Below are 12,371 nucleotides of genomic sequence, written 5' to 3' on the forward strand. Positions count from 1 at the left end.
AATAATTATGTCTAAGTTACAGAATCCATACAAATAGCAGGTTCACCTGATCTCCATGCTAACCATGTATGTATAAGAGTGGGCTTTCAGAGGTGCCAAGGCTCCCACAGCAGGGAGTGGAAAATCCTCCTCAGCTGCCTTCCTGCTGTGGTCCAAACTCCCAAGTGCTATGAGGGATGCTTTTCTCACACCTCCTCAAGGGAAAAGGCAACTTTACCCTTAGAAAAGAGGATAAGAATAGAACTTAAAATAAAATGCAAGATGTAAACCAATATGCTTTACAAATAGATTTTCAAAATAGTAGTACTGGAAGAGTAGTATGAATTAGGAATTTTGTTCAAAGCTTCCCATATTATTTTCTTTGAAGTGTATATAATACTATGATTGATAGTATAATTAACATATTAGAAGTTATAACTTATCAAAATATTTTGCAATTTATTATTAGTATGCCAACCTATATTCAGAAGGACAACATGAATTAACCAGTATTTTGGACATCAGACACATAGGAATAAATTTGTTAATGCCCCATGAACTGGAGGGATGACCACAGAAATAAGTTAGTGTGAGGTCAAACCTGTATTCAAGTAGGACTTTCCAAAGGAGTTCCAAAATGTTATGAATCCAAGATGTTACTATAAAGCAATATATGCTAACTTTTAAAAGACATGCAACATATTTCCAGTTACTGAGAAGTTAATATGCCCATATTCATATGGTGGTTTTCTTCTGGAAGACCAAAGTAAGCAAACATAGTGCTCTTCCATTTCTTACCACTGATGCTGAAAAAGCTTTCTTGGTTTTTATTTGTTCCAGATAGATACAAAATACAAATTTCTTTTCAAGGCAATTTGCACAGCTTAATCTATATGAACAGAGCAGATGTAAAAAAGAAGCATCAGAGTCCAGTTGCTGCTAGCTAGCCATGATTACAGAAATCCGCATAACATGTGATTATTAAAATGAAAATGTTGGGATTTTTCTTCTGAATTGCAAGTTTTGTTTGCAAACCACCACCGCACGTGCACGTCAGGAGTGTAAAAAAGTATAAATCTGTTGTGCTGCTGTCGGTCCAACCGCTGGCTCCAGCTGCGGGGTGCCGGCGTTGCAGAGGCGGTGGATGCTCCCGAAGCGCTGCAGCAGGAGCAGAGCTTTGGTTCTCCCGACGCCGGGGATGCGCTGCAGCGCCTGCAGCACCGCGGGCTCTGCCGGCCGGGCGCGCTGCCTGCCCGCGAACGGGTTGGAGCCACGATCCCGGCTCTGCTCCCGCACCTGCGGCCAGAGAGAGCTGTCAGCGACACCCAGCGCTCCTGCACCGCCCGCGGGCAGCGCTTGCTCGGCTTCATCGCTCAGCATGCCCTGCAATCGCCAGGAAATGGTAAAGACAGGCTCCCGCCTTAGGGGTGCTCCCTTGCGGGATGCGGTGCCACAAAACCTTACCAGGAAACCTGTCACGGACATGCTTCAGGAAAAATCCTGGCCTTAGGGCTTTTTCTCCTGAGAAGCTGAGAGGCCTCAGAAATGAAAGGTAACCAATGGTTATCTGCTGCTGTGGAATGCAACAGGTGCATCTGGGATTGGTCTCATGTGGTTGTTTTTAATTAATGGCCAATCACAGTCAGCTGGCTCAGACTCTCTGGTCAGTCACAAGATTTTATTATCATTCCATTCCTTGCTAGCCTTCTGATGAAATCCTTTCTTCTATTCTAGTTTTAATATAACATTTTCTTTCAATATATAATAAAATAATAAATCAGCCTTATGAAACATGAAGTCAAGATTCTCATCTCTTCTCTCATCCTGGGACCCCTGTGAACACCACCACAGAAACCAACAAGCCCTTAATAGCAACAACAAATGAAAACAATTGTTTTTGTCACCTTTTGGATGCAGTCAGAGAAAGGGTAACAAGAAACAATTTTAAAACAGTTTCTCCAGCCTTAGAGAAAGCCAAGTCTCAAGTTGATTTTGACAGTGACATTTTCCTAATGCTACCTAGTGGCACCTCATACAAGATTACATTTAAAAAATCCAGGATCATATTCTTCAATCTCTTTTCTTTGTTCCCAAATGAGCCTTCTTTCCACTGAACTCTACTACTGTACCACTGGTGCAGAAGATTTATTCCTTACATTCAAATGATGTTGTGCTCCTATGTATTCTCTATTCCTTACATTCAAATGATGTGCTCCTTTAAGATCCTGTGTATTTTCTCTGAAATGATCATTGGGGAGATCTACCTGCTTTGCTATACATCTCATATTTTAATATAACTCAGAAACTTACCTGCTTTGCCATACATCTCATATTTTAATATAACTCAGAAACTTACCTGCTTTGCCATACATCTCATATTTTAATATAACACAGAAACTTACCTGCTTTGCCATACATCTCATATTTTAATATAACACAGAAACTTACTAGTTGAATAATAAGCTGAGAAGCTTCTCCTTGATTTGCCACAGGAAGCAACACCATGCCAAGTTCAAGTACCACAAGTTTTTGTACTCCTAGGAAGTACTGATCACTGATTGGGGTTTTCTCTACAATTACAATTCCCCTCAGACTGCTGGCCTGTATTGAAAGGAAAAAGATATTAGGAAAAACCTTGTTAATGACAAGTTAATGCAATGTAGCAGAGAGAAATTCTTTCAAGTATGAGCTGCCTAATAGCAAATCAGAGGAAGAATCTAAGTTGCAGCAACAGGACAGAGATTTAATACAGCTGCAGAATTTTTCTGTTCCCATGTGAAAATTATCCCAAAAGGTCATCTCCAATGGAATTAAAAAAAAAAAAAACAAAAACCACAAGTAGAATGTTTTCAGAAGCATGGAATAAACAATTATCAAGTGAAAACTTTTCTCTTTATATAGCACTTACATTTCTAAACTTAACCAATCTTCGTTTGAATTCATCCCCTGCAACCATATCTGCTTCAGAAATAAGTAAAATGCAAGTTCTGTTTGGAAGATGAAAGTCCACCAGTCCCAAGGCATCTTCAAAGATGAGTCTAACTTTCCCTTAGGGTGAGATTGTTAGAAGAAAAAATACAGTAGTTAAAAATATACTAACAATTATTTCACAGCACACCCTTCCTAAAGTGTCAAATATTCTAGGGACTTGATAATGAACTTTATAGAAAACCTTTTTTCCCTTTAAGTAAATCTATTACAAGCAGTCCAAACTATCTTTAGTAATGCAAATTAATAGCAGTTCCAATCTACAGATTTAGAAGTACTAAAGCTGCCCAGTAAACTCTGGACTTTAATAAAAATACCACATGCTTTTCTGGAGGGAGCATCATAATTTAGTTTGTTGTGCCAGCAAGACAGTAGCATTGTAAATTCAAGGGAGCTCAGTGGAGATGCAAATCTGCAAAGCCCCACAAGAGCAGATCCTGCTGCTTCCCTGCAGTGCTCTGAAAACTGAGCTGATCACACATGACAAACAACCGGGATCTTTCAGCCTGCTAACATAGCCTGTACCACAAATACGGGACCAGTCAGGCACAGAGTACAGCACATTCCAGCTGTTCTCAACTTTACTGGGCAATAGAGGGGAATGTTTTCCCTGACTTGCTTTTCCTCTTCCAGTTTGTGCTTACCTTGTAGCCTTTGGGCCAGCTCTGAGCCTCTCCACTTCTCATTTCCAATCACATGCCCTAAAGGGACAACTATAGATCCTGCTGTCAGAGGAGAGTTTGCTTTTGCTGTCATCAGCCCTCCTTTAAAATCCTCCTTCAGTAGCAGTTACACCCTAGAAAGAAACGTGGAAAAACAGCAACACAATTTACAAACCTGTAGCAAGCTTATAAATTTTAATCATAAACTCAGGATGCAATATTCTGGAAGAGACACTACCTCCTTCCTCAAGCTTCCTTACAGCTAAGGTGAAAATCGGCCAGCAGCTCTGTTCACTTAATACATGCTGTTAACTTGCAAATTCCACTTTCAACTTTACCGCTCAGCCTGAATTAAAACACACAGACGGTGAAAAAAACCACATTGCCTTTTCCATACCTTCACTCAACTTGCTGGGAGGAAATCTTCCTGAATTACAAAGCCGACTCCAGAGGTCCCTCCATCCCTCAGCTGGTGGAAGCCTCCAGACCAATTATTAACACGTGGGAGAGATCATGTCCAGGTTTGCCAGTTTTACGCGGTGTTCTGACTTTAACGAGCCTTGGAGGCTAAGGCATGATCTAAAGGACAAGCACCACAGGCAGGCTGGTACCACACCGACACACATGCCACGGCGGAGATCGCAGGGGCGCCGCCCGGCCCGGAGCAGCCGCCCGGCCCGGAGGAGCCGCCCGCAGCAGCCAAGGGCCCGCCGGGCAGCGGTACCGGGAAGCGGCAGCGGGAGCTCCACAGGCCGCGGGCGGAGGAGGAGCGCAGGGCGGGCCGCACCCGGAGCTGTTGCTACGGCCGAGCGAGGGTGAGTAAAGCCCGTGCTGACTGGAGGAGCTGGGGCCCGCAGCAAATCCGCCGTGGCTTTGTTTCCAGGCGGGTCGCGAAGGCGAAGCGTCCGACGCGGCGGGGAGGCGGCCGTGAGGCGGTGGTTGGAGCCGTCCCGTCCTGATGGCGTTCCTGTTCAGGAGAGGCCGCAGGGGCCCCTTCGTGAGTATCGCTGTGCCCGGCATGGGGCTCCTTTACCGTGAGCAGGGACAGCAGCAGGACAGGGGGTCTGTGCGCGGCTGGGGCGAGGGGTGGTTTCTGCTGCTGATGCCGGTGATCGCTGACCAGTTTAAAATGAAAATCGGGGAGAAAAATGAAGCCCAAACCAAGACAAAATGGTGTCTGGGGGCTGATGCGTTCCTTTCCCTCAGTCCCGGGCCTGCCTGGCTTTTCAGGAACGCCGAGCTTCCTTTTCCCTTTCCCTTTCCCCTTCCCCTCCCCTCTGGCCGGGCTGGCAGCGCAGCTCGCTCGCTCCCCGCTCTCCCCGAAGCGCCGTTCGGTAAAGTGAGCTGATAAAAGTTCTGATGGACGGCCCAAAGCAGCCACAGGCTGTGCGGGTGTCAGCAGTTGTGCGGGTGTTCTCTTCCAACACACTTGAACTAAATGAATTTTTGTTTATTGCTACAGTGAAAGTATTGATCTTCTGTTGTTGTCATCCTTTTCCTGTGGGATGACTTTTACTTCAGATGTGTTTTAGTAGGGTCAGTCACAGTCGTTTACAGTCAACAGCCTGTAGTAGACGAATGGTGCATGCCAGACAGACGTGCAGAATTAGTGTGTTTGCATGACCGAGTGAAAAGGCAGCCTTTTAATGCACCATTTAATTATTCGATGTGGCTTCATGTAAAACCAGACATATTTCCCAGTCTGCATCTTCATTCTCCTGTTGCAGAAGTGAATTAAAGAATAACTGGGGGGGAAAAGATCTGTAGCAGAAATAGCAGGAACTTAGCCTGTTTCACTCCATAGAAAAGTAACATCTGCCCAAAGGTGATGGACTCTATTATGGCATAGTATTCTCTGATGCCTAGAGACAGAACAAGAGGTAATGAGCACAAACTCAAGCGCAGACAATTCACCTTAAACATAATAATAAAATACTGTGAGGTGGCTCAGCACTGGTCCAGGCTGGAGATACACAAGACACGACTGGACAGGACACCAAGCAGCCCTCACCCAGCTTTGAGCAGGAGCTCAATTGAGCTGGACAGTGGCCAGAGCTCCCTTCCAACCTCAGTCAGGTTCCTGGTTGAGGAATACAATGCAGTTTCCTTCACAGTACTTTTGTAGGAACTCTGGTCCCAGTTTTTCTGAGCTGGGATTTATTATTATACCATAAAAAAAAAAAAATGTACTTGCTGATGAAAAAAAAAATATTGGTTTTTGGTTTTTATATAATTAAGCTTGAACCTTTGACTGCAAGACTTAGTGGTAGGGTTTTTTTTTCATCTCACACTGCTGTGACTGAGGATTAACAAACTCTAGAAGAAAGGGACTCATATTGTTACACTGAAGCAGCATTCAGATATTTTGAAAAACTGGACTAGAAAATAACTTTTTTCTTGTATACCCGTAGGAAAAAGATGAGTAAGTTAAAATTCTTGTTTTCCAAACTGTGATATAGTGGATAGGAAATGTACATTCATGGATCTCATGTAAATTACATTTCTGACCTTCAAGAGCAGCTGTTGATAAATGTTAAATGAACTTGCCAGCTTTAGGTGGTGTTCTGACTTTAAGGGGAATGAAATGCCATTTCAAGTCTTCTGTTTACATTAATTGCATGTAATTGTTCTTCCTTTTTATATTATTTTGCATTGTTAATTTCTGTGCACATTCAGTTCTGTGTTTTTTCTCATTGTAATCCTTAAAATCATTGTCAACTAATTTTATTTTACATCATTTAGAAACACATAGCTCATGGCCTGGTCCCTGCTGCTACCATAGCTCCTAAACCTGCAGTTCCCCGCACCCCTCCCCCTCGTAGTCCAAACCCTTCTCCAGAAAGGCCCAGGTATGTGTTGCTTTTTGGGTTTTTTTTTTAAATTTTTCTCTTTTTTAAAAATATTTTTTGTTGTTTCATCAGGTATTGTAGCATACTAGAAAAATCTGATTAGAATTGCATGTCTTTACAGTGTTTTCAAAACTTTTCATAAAAATAATATATTTTTAAGGGGGGGGAGTTTCTCACTCTGAAGTTTTTTTCCCCCACTCCTAAGCATGGTAAATATTCAGTAACTGTTGTGAACTGCTGTGAGTCAATTAAAGACAAATGGACTATTTAAAGTTAGTGGAATTTTTAATTTGGCTGCTACAGTAGAGTGTAGGACTGCAGCAGCACGAGTGCTGTGAGTCAGGAGATGTTAGCTCATTAGAAAAACATAAATTAAACCTTGCTACCATACCAGGGACTTAAAAAACTGGCATGTAACACCACTCTGGATTGGAAAAATGCAAATTATTTTTCTTTTAAGTTGTAGTTTCTTACAATTTTTATTCTGTGTTTTTTCTACTTTCTGGTAGTTTTCCATGGCCTTTCTAGTGTCTGTAACATTCCTACTTAATTCTAATTTATTTCTTCTTCCTTTTTGGCCTCAAGTTCTTGTCATTCATTTTACAGTTCTCAGCTTTTCACTGCTTTAATCTTAGTTACTACTTATTTTTCCTTTTCATCATACCCTTCTCTGTACTCCACAGCATCACACAAATAGGCACTTCTGTTTGCTTGTCCTGGTTTGCAGTGTGCCAACATTTATTAACAACTTCAGAGTCATCAGTAAAAGGTTTAGAGTAGGGAATAATGGAGACAAAATAGCAGGACATGGAAGACCTTTTCAACACAACACAAGGTAGTATTGTTATGGCTGAGGTGAATGCTAAATACTGGAAATTATTGATGTGAATTTTGGGAAAGTAACTCGGTATATTCCATGATTTTCATGCATGGGATTTGGGAAAACCGGTAGATATTGTGCCTTACTCTTGGATAGCTGCATTGTTTTGTGCTTTACTTTGGGAGGTATAGTTTATAGTTTATAACCAATCCCACAGCATTCACTGGTATTTATGCTTGTTAACTGTGGACATTTGGCTTTGATTAAACAGAGAAGCATTACTGTTTTGTGCTTTACTTTGGGAGGTGTAGTTTATAGTTTATAACCAATCCCACAGCATTCACTGGTATTTATGCTTGTTAACTGTGGACATTTGGCTTTGATTAAACAGAGAAGCATTACTGTTTTGTGCTTTACTTTGGGAGGTTAGAGTTTATAACCAATCCCACAGCATTCACTGGTATTTATGTTTGTTAACTGTGACCATTTTGCTTTGATTAAACAGAGAAGCATTACTGTTTTATGCTTTACTTTGGGAGGTGTAGTTTATAGGTTATAACCAATCCCACAGCATTCACTGGTATTTATGCTTGTTAACTGTGAACGTTTTGCTTTGATTAAACAGTGAAGACATTTTGCAAAGGAAAAGTTATAAAACATGGAGCCCAGAGCAAGCAGCAGTGTTGCTTCATTGCTTTATTCTGTTTCCTCCCAGGTCTGCTCTAGCAGCAGCAATCCTTGCAACGACACTAACGGGGCGCACTGTTGCTATTCCTCAGCCTCGGCAGAGATCCCTTTCTGAAGGTGATTCCACCTACTTGGAACAAGAATGTTTGGAGCCATATGCAACAGTCACAGAGCTTGGAATAGGGTAGTGTATGCTTTCTGGTTTGATACCTGAAATTGTGATGATAAATACCTTGGAATCTCTCAGTGATCAATTTTACCAAAGAGTGACAGCAAACTCCTGATGTTACAGCTACTTACATTTTTCTTACCATACCATAAATTCAGTCTGAAGTGTCTAACAATCCTTATTCTGTTTCTTGTAAAGTGGTGTCACAAATACAATCTTCAGAGAGGCAGATTTTGATTGTACAACAATCATAACTAAAATCACATACTGTTTCTGTCAAATGATGATCAATTTTACAGAATGTGGTAAACTGAGGAATCACTTGAATTACATGTAAGGTATTTTCTTTGTGCTAAAATGATTATTTCATACTGTCTTTTTGGTAGAATTAGGAACCTTCTATCTCTAATCTGGAATTTTAAGATAGAGAGGAAAAGGTAGTACCACTGTTAATTATCTATTTTAGAGTTTGTTTGTTGGTTGGTTTTTGTTTTTTTTTTTTGTTTGTTTTGTTTGGGTTTTTTTGTTTTGTTTGTTGGTTGGTTTCTTTGGTTTCTTTTTGTTTCTTTCCTTGTTGTTTGGGTTGTTTTTTTTTGGTTGGTTGGTTGTTTTGTTGTTGTTTTTTTTTAATTATTGTTATTTTTGCTTTGGCACTGTGACTGAGCTTGCCAGCTTAGCCTCTTTTGCTGCTCTGCTCTTGGGAAGCCCAGAGCCAGTGTGTGCCCACCAGGAGCTCTGCACAGCCCAAGCCAGGCACCAGCCAGTGCCAGTGAGCAGTCCTGGGGAGTTTCTCAGTTGTGTTTGGGAGCTGGGGCTGCTGCCCAGCACCCTCCACAGTGCCCTGGCTGCTGCTCCGGGGTTTTCCCTACACTGGAGCTGTTTTGCCCCTCCCTTCCAGGAGGTGAAAAGTTCAGCTACAGCTGCAGAGTCTCTGCTGCCTCTTGCTTGCTGTCCTGGGGGAGCTCGCCCTGCTGTTCGGGCTTGCTGCTCTCAGGTGTCCTGCTGCAGCCCCTTTCGCTATCCAGAGGGGCACCAGGACCAGGTGCCACTCTGAGTTTGTAATGGAGGCACCTTCTCCATCCCTGTGTGCCAGCTGTGCCCGCCATTGTCTGTGTGAGAGAGAGACACAGCCAGTGCCTTCTCCATCGCTGTGTGCCGGCTGTGCCCACCATTGTGTGAGAGAGAGACACAGCCAGTGCCTTCTCCATCCCTGTGTGCCAGCTGTGCCCGCCATTGTGTGAGAGAGACACAGCCAGTGCCTTCTCCATCCCTGTGTGCCTGCCATTGTCTGTGTGACAGGGCCAGTGCCTTCTCCATCCCTGTGTGCCAGCTGTGCCCGCCATTCTGTGACACAGCCAATGCCTTCTCCACCCCTGTCTGCCAGCTGTGCCCACCATTGTGTGAGAGAGAGACACAGCCAGCCCCTTCTCCATCCCTGTGTATCAGCTGTGCCCGCCATTGTGTGACACAGCCAATGCCTTCTCCATCCCTGTGTGCCGGCTGTGCCCGCCATTGTCTGTGTGAGAGAGAGACACAGCCAGTGCCTTTTCCGTCCCTGTGTGCCAGCTGTGCCTGCCATTGTGTGAGAGAGACACAGCCAGTGCCTTCTCCATCCCTGTATGCCGGCTGTGCCCACCATTGTCTGTGTGACGTGGCCAGTGCCTTCTCCATCCGTGTGCCTGTGCCCACCACTGTGTGTGTGACACAGCCAGTGCCTTCTCCATTCCTGTGTGCCGGCTGTGCCCACCATTGTGCCGGCTGTGCCCGCCATTGTGTCACACATCCAGCCCCTTCTCCATCGCTGTGTGCCGGCTGTGCCCACCATTGTGCCGGCTGTGCCCGCCATTGTGTGACACAGCCAGCCCCTTCTCCATCACTGTGTTCCGGCTGTGCCCGCCATTGTGTGACACATCCAGCCCCTTCTCCATCGCTGTGTGCCGGCTGTGCCCGCCATTGTGCCGGCTGTGCCTGCCATTGTGTGACACAGCCAGCCCCTTCTCCATCACTGTGTTCCGGCTGTGCCCGCCATTGTGTGACACATCCAGCCCCTTCTCCATCGCTGTGTGCTGGCTGTGCCTGCCATTGTGCCGGCTGTGCCCGCCATTGTGTGACAAAGCCAGCCTCTTCTCCATCGCTGTTTGCCGGCTGTGCCCGCCAGTGTCCGGGTCAGAGGCACTAATGGCCAGACTCGCGCCACAGCGCCCCCTGCAGCCTCGGAAGAATCATTGCACCCGCGCGGCCGGCCGGGAGCCAGCAGCACCCCTGCTGGCTGCAGTTGTAACTGCACCGAGGGGGCACTGCTGGCAGCCAAGGCTGACATGGTGCTTCTGGGGGGGCTAGGGCTCCACAATTTCAATATTTACCATTTATTTCTTTTTTTTTCTGGTTCTTTGCTTTGCAGGCACCCTTATTTTTTTTTGTTAGTAACCAGTTTTTTTTCACTTTCACCCCTTGGTATCCATTTCTCTCATTGGCAGAAGAAAAAGGAATTATTGAAGCTCTTTCTCTTTAGAGGAAATTATCATTCCAGGGTGTTTTCTCCTGAAATTTGTCTTGAAAGCAAGACAACTACATACCTTGTTTCAGCTTTTGTTCTTTGTTCAGCTAACAAGGAATGAAAGGAAGCTTAGATGTCTCTGTGTCTCTTTGGAGCTGTGTACATTGTAAGACCGATGGTTCTACTTTACTAGAGTTGGGTTATTTTGAAGAGAAGGCAGTGCTGAAACAGGCATTAAATTGCTTTTTGCAGATCTAACTGGAACCTTGATGGTTGTGACAGATCTCCTCTACAGTCCCTGGAAATAACAGGCAATTATGGTGAAGATGAGGACATGGACACATATCTTTCAGATGCTGATAAAGAGGCAGAGTCCAGCTGCCAGAGTAATGAGAAAAGGGAAGGAAGCTTTAGCACCAATGCTATTTATGCTGTTCCCTGCAAACCTAAAACGGTAAGATTTTAAAATGCATTAGTTCCTTTACCATGTTTTAATATATGAATGCATGTTAATATTTCAGATGCTTTGTATTCTCTTCTTACTCTTCAGACATATATTCAATATTTATTTCACATCCTAATTTTTGTGATTCATTTACTCTCACATGAATTAGGTAGGGTTGTTGGTTGTCACAGAGTCTCTCTCTGGTTAGTAGGAGCACACTGGTATTGTATATAATTATCATGCATAATTACATTGTATATAATAATTATGCATAGTCTTGTAAAATGTCCAATAATTTATATTGAGCTTATACTTACATAGTAGATGATTTGTTAAAAGCACTAGTAAATTTACTATTAAATGGTGAAAGCTTAGTTAATGGTTCAGTATTGTGCTAATGAGGACAGACTTATATAGAAATGGGAGGATTCAGAATCTAACAAAATAAATAATCTTTTCTTGAAGACAAGGGAATTTTTGTATGTTATAATATTTGATTGTCTTAATCAGCAATGAACTTAATACTCCTAAGGCACATTTAAGGTTAAATAAAAAATGAGACAAAAATTTAACAAACAGGAAGAAGTACCTGAGTAAGAAAAAGGCAAATAAAGATCTCTTAAAAAATGCCTCTTCAAAAAACCCAGCACCAGTAAAGTATGACCATCAGTCTTAGAATATACTCCACAATTCCCAAAATGTGGAAGAATCCATAAAATACCCCAAGGTGCAGAGACAGTTGCTGGTAAGAGGAGGGAAGGGTGTCACTGTCACATTTTCTGAAAAATCCCTTTGCCAGGATTTCTTCTCCTGGGAAGCTGAGAAGCCTCAGTGAAAAATAAAAAACATAATTATCTAATTTGCTTCTCCTGTGTTTTGCTGCTTTAGAATGCAGTTTAGACATTATTTACCAACTGGTCATTGTTTGATTGGTTTCATGTGAATTGTTTTGACTTAATGACCAATCACAGTCCAGCTGTGTCAGAGCTCTGGAGAGAGTCATGAGCTTTTCATTGGTGTCTTGTTAAGCCTTTTGTCTGTATCCTTTCTCTATTTAGTATAATTTTAGTATAGTATTCTTTAATATAATATAGTATCATAAAATAATAAATTAGCCTTCTAAAAACATAGAGTCAAATTCATCATTTCCTCCCTATGACAAGAAAGTACCACAGAAGGGGAAGAAAAAAAAAGGGGAGGGGAGTGAGCAGAATATGTGGAACAGTGGTGTGTGATCAGTGGGCAAACCAGCAAAGATAATGTTAATTGTGGTTC

The 12,371-nt window shown here is 43.1% G+C and overlaps 2 protein-coding genes across 5 annotated transcripts in view; one reads left to right on the forward strand and one right to left on the reverse strand.

Moving 5' to 3' along the window:
- Positions 1-418: 418 nt before the first annotated feature.
- FAAP24 (FA core complex associated protein 24) lies at positions 419-4,165 on the reverse strand. Its single transcript, XM_054640823.2, has 5 exons — positions 4,027-4,165; positions 3,612-3,763; positions 2,888-3,027; positions 2,428-2,580; positions 419-1,275 (listed from the first exon to the last, which is right to left on the reverse strand). The coding sequence occupies exons 2-5, from the start codon at positions 3,721-3,723 to the stop codon at positions 1,033-1,035; spliced, it is 648 nt and encodes a 215-aa protein (XP_054496798.2). The 5' UTR covers positions 3,724-3,763; positions 4,027-4,165; the 3' UTR covers positions 419-1,032.
- Positions 4,143-12,371, forward strand: part of CEP89 (centrosomal protein 89) — a 36,920-nt gene continuing 28,691 nt past the window's right edge. For 2 of the 4 annotated variants that reach the window (XM_077184845.1, XM_077184847.1), the window contains exons 1-3: positions 4,143-4,444; positions 8,014-8,169; positions 10,904-11,105. In XM_077184845.1, the coding sequence (XP_077040960.1) occupies positions 4,143-4,444; positions 8,014-8,169; positions 10,904-11,105 (660 nt within the window). The other 2 variants (XM_077184846.1, XM_077184848.1) reach the window with 2 other exon arrangements.

The sequence above is a fragment of the Agelaius phoeniceus genome, chromosome 12 (genome assembly GCF_051311805.1).
Source record: "Agelaius phoeniceus isolate bAgePho1 chromosome 12, bAgePho1.hap1, whole genome shotgun sequence".
NCBI classification, from domain to species: domain Eukaryota; kingdom Metazoa; phylum Chordata; class Aves; order Passeriformes; family Icteridae; genus Agelaius; species Agelaius phoeniceus.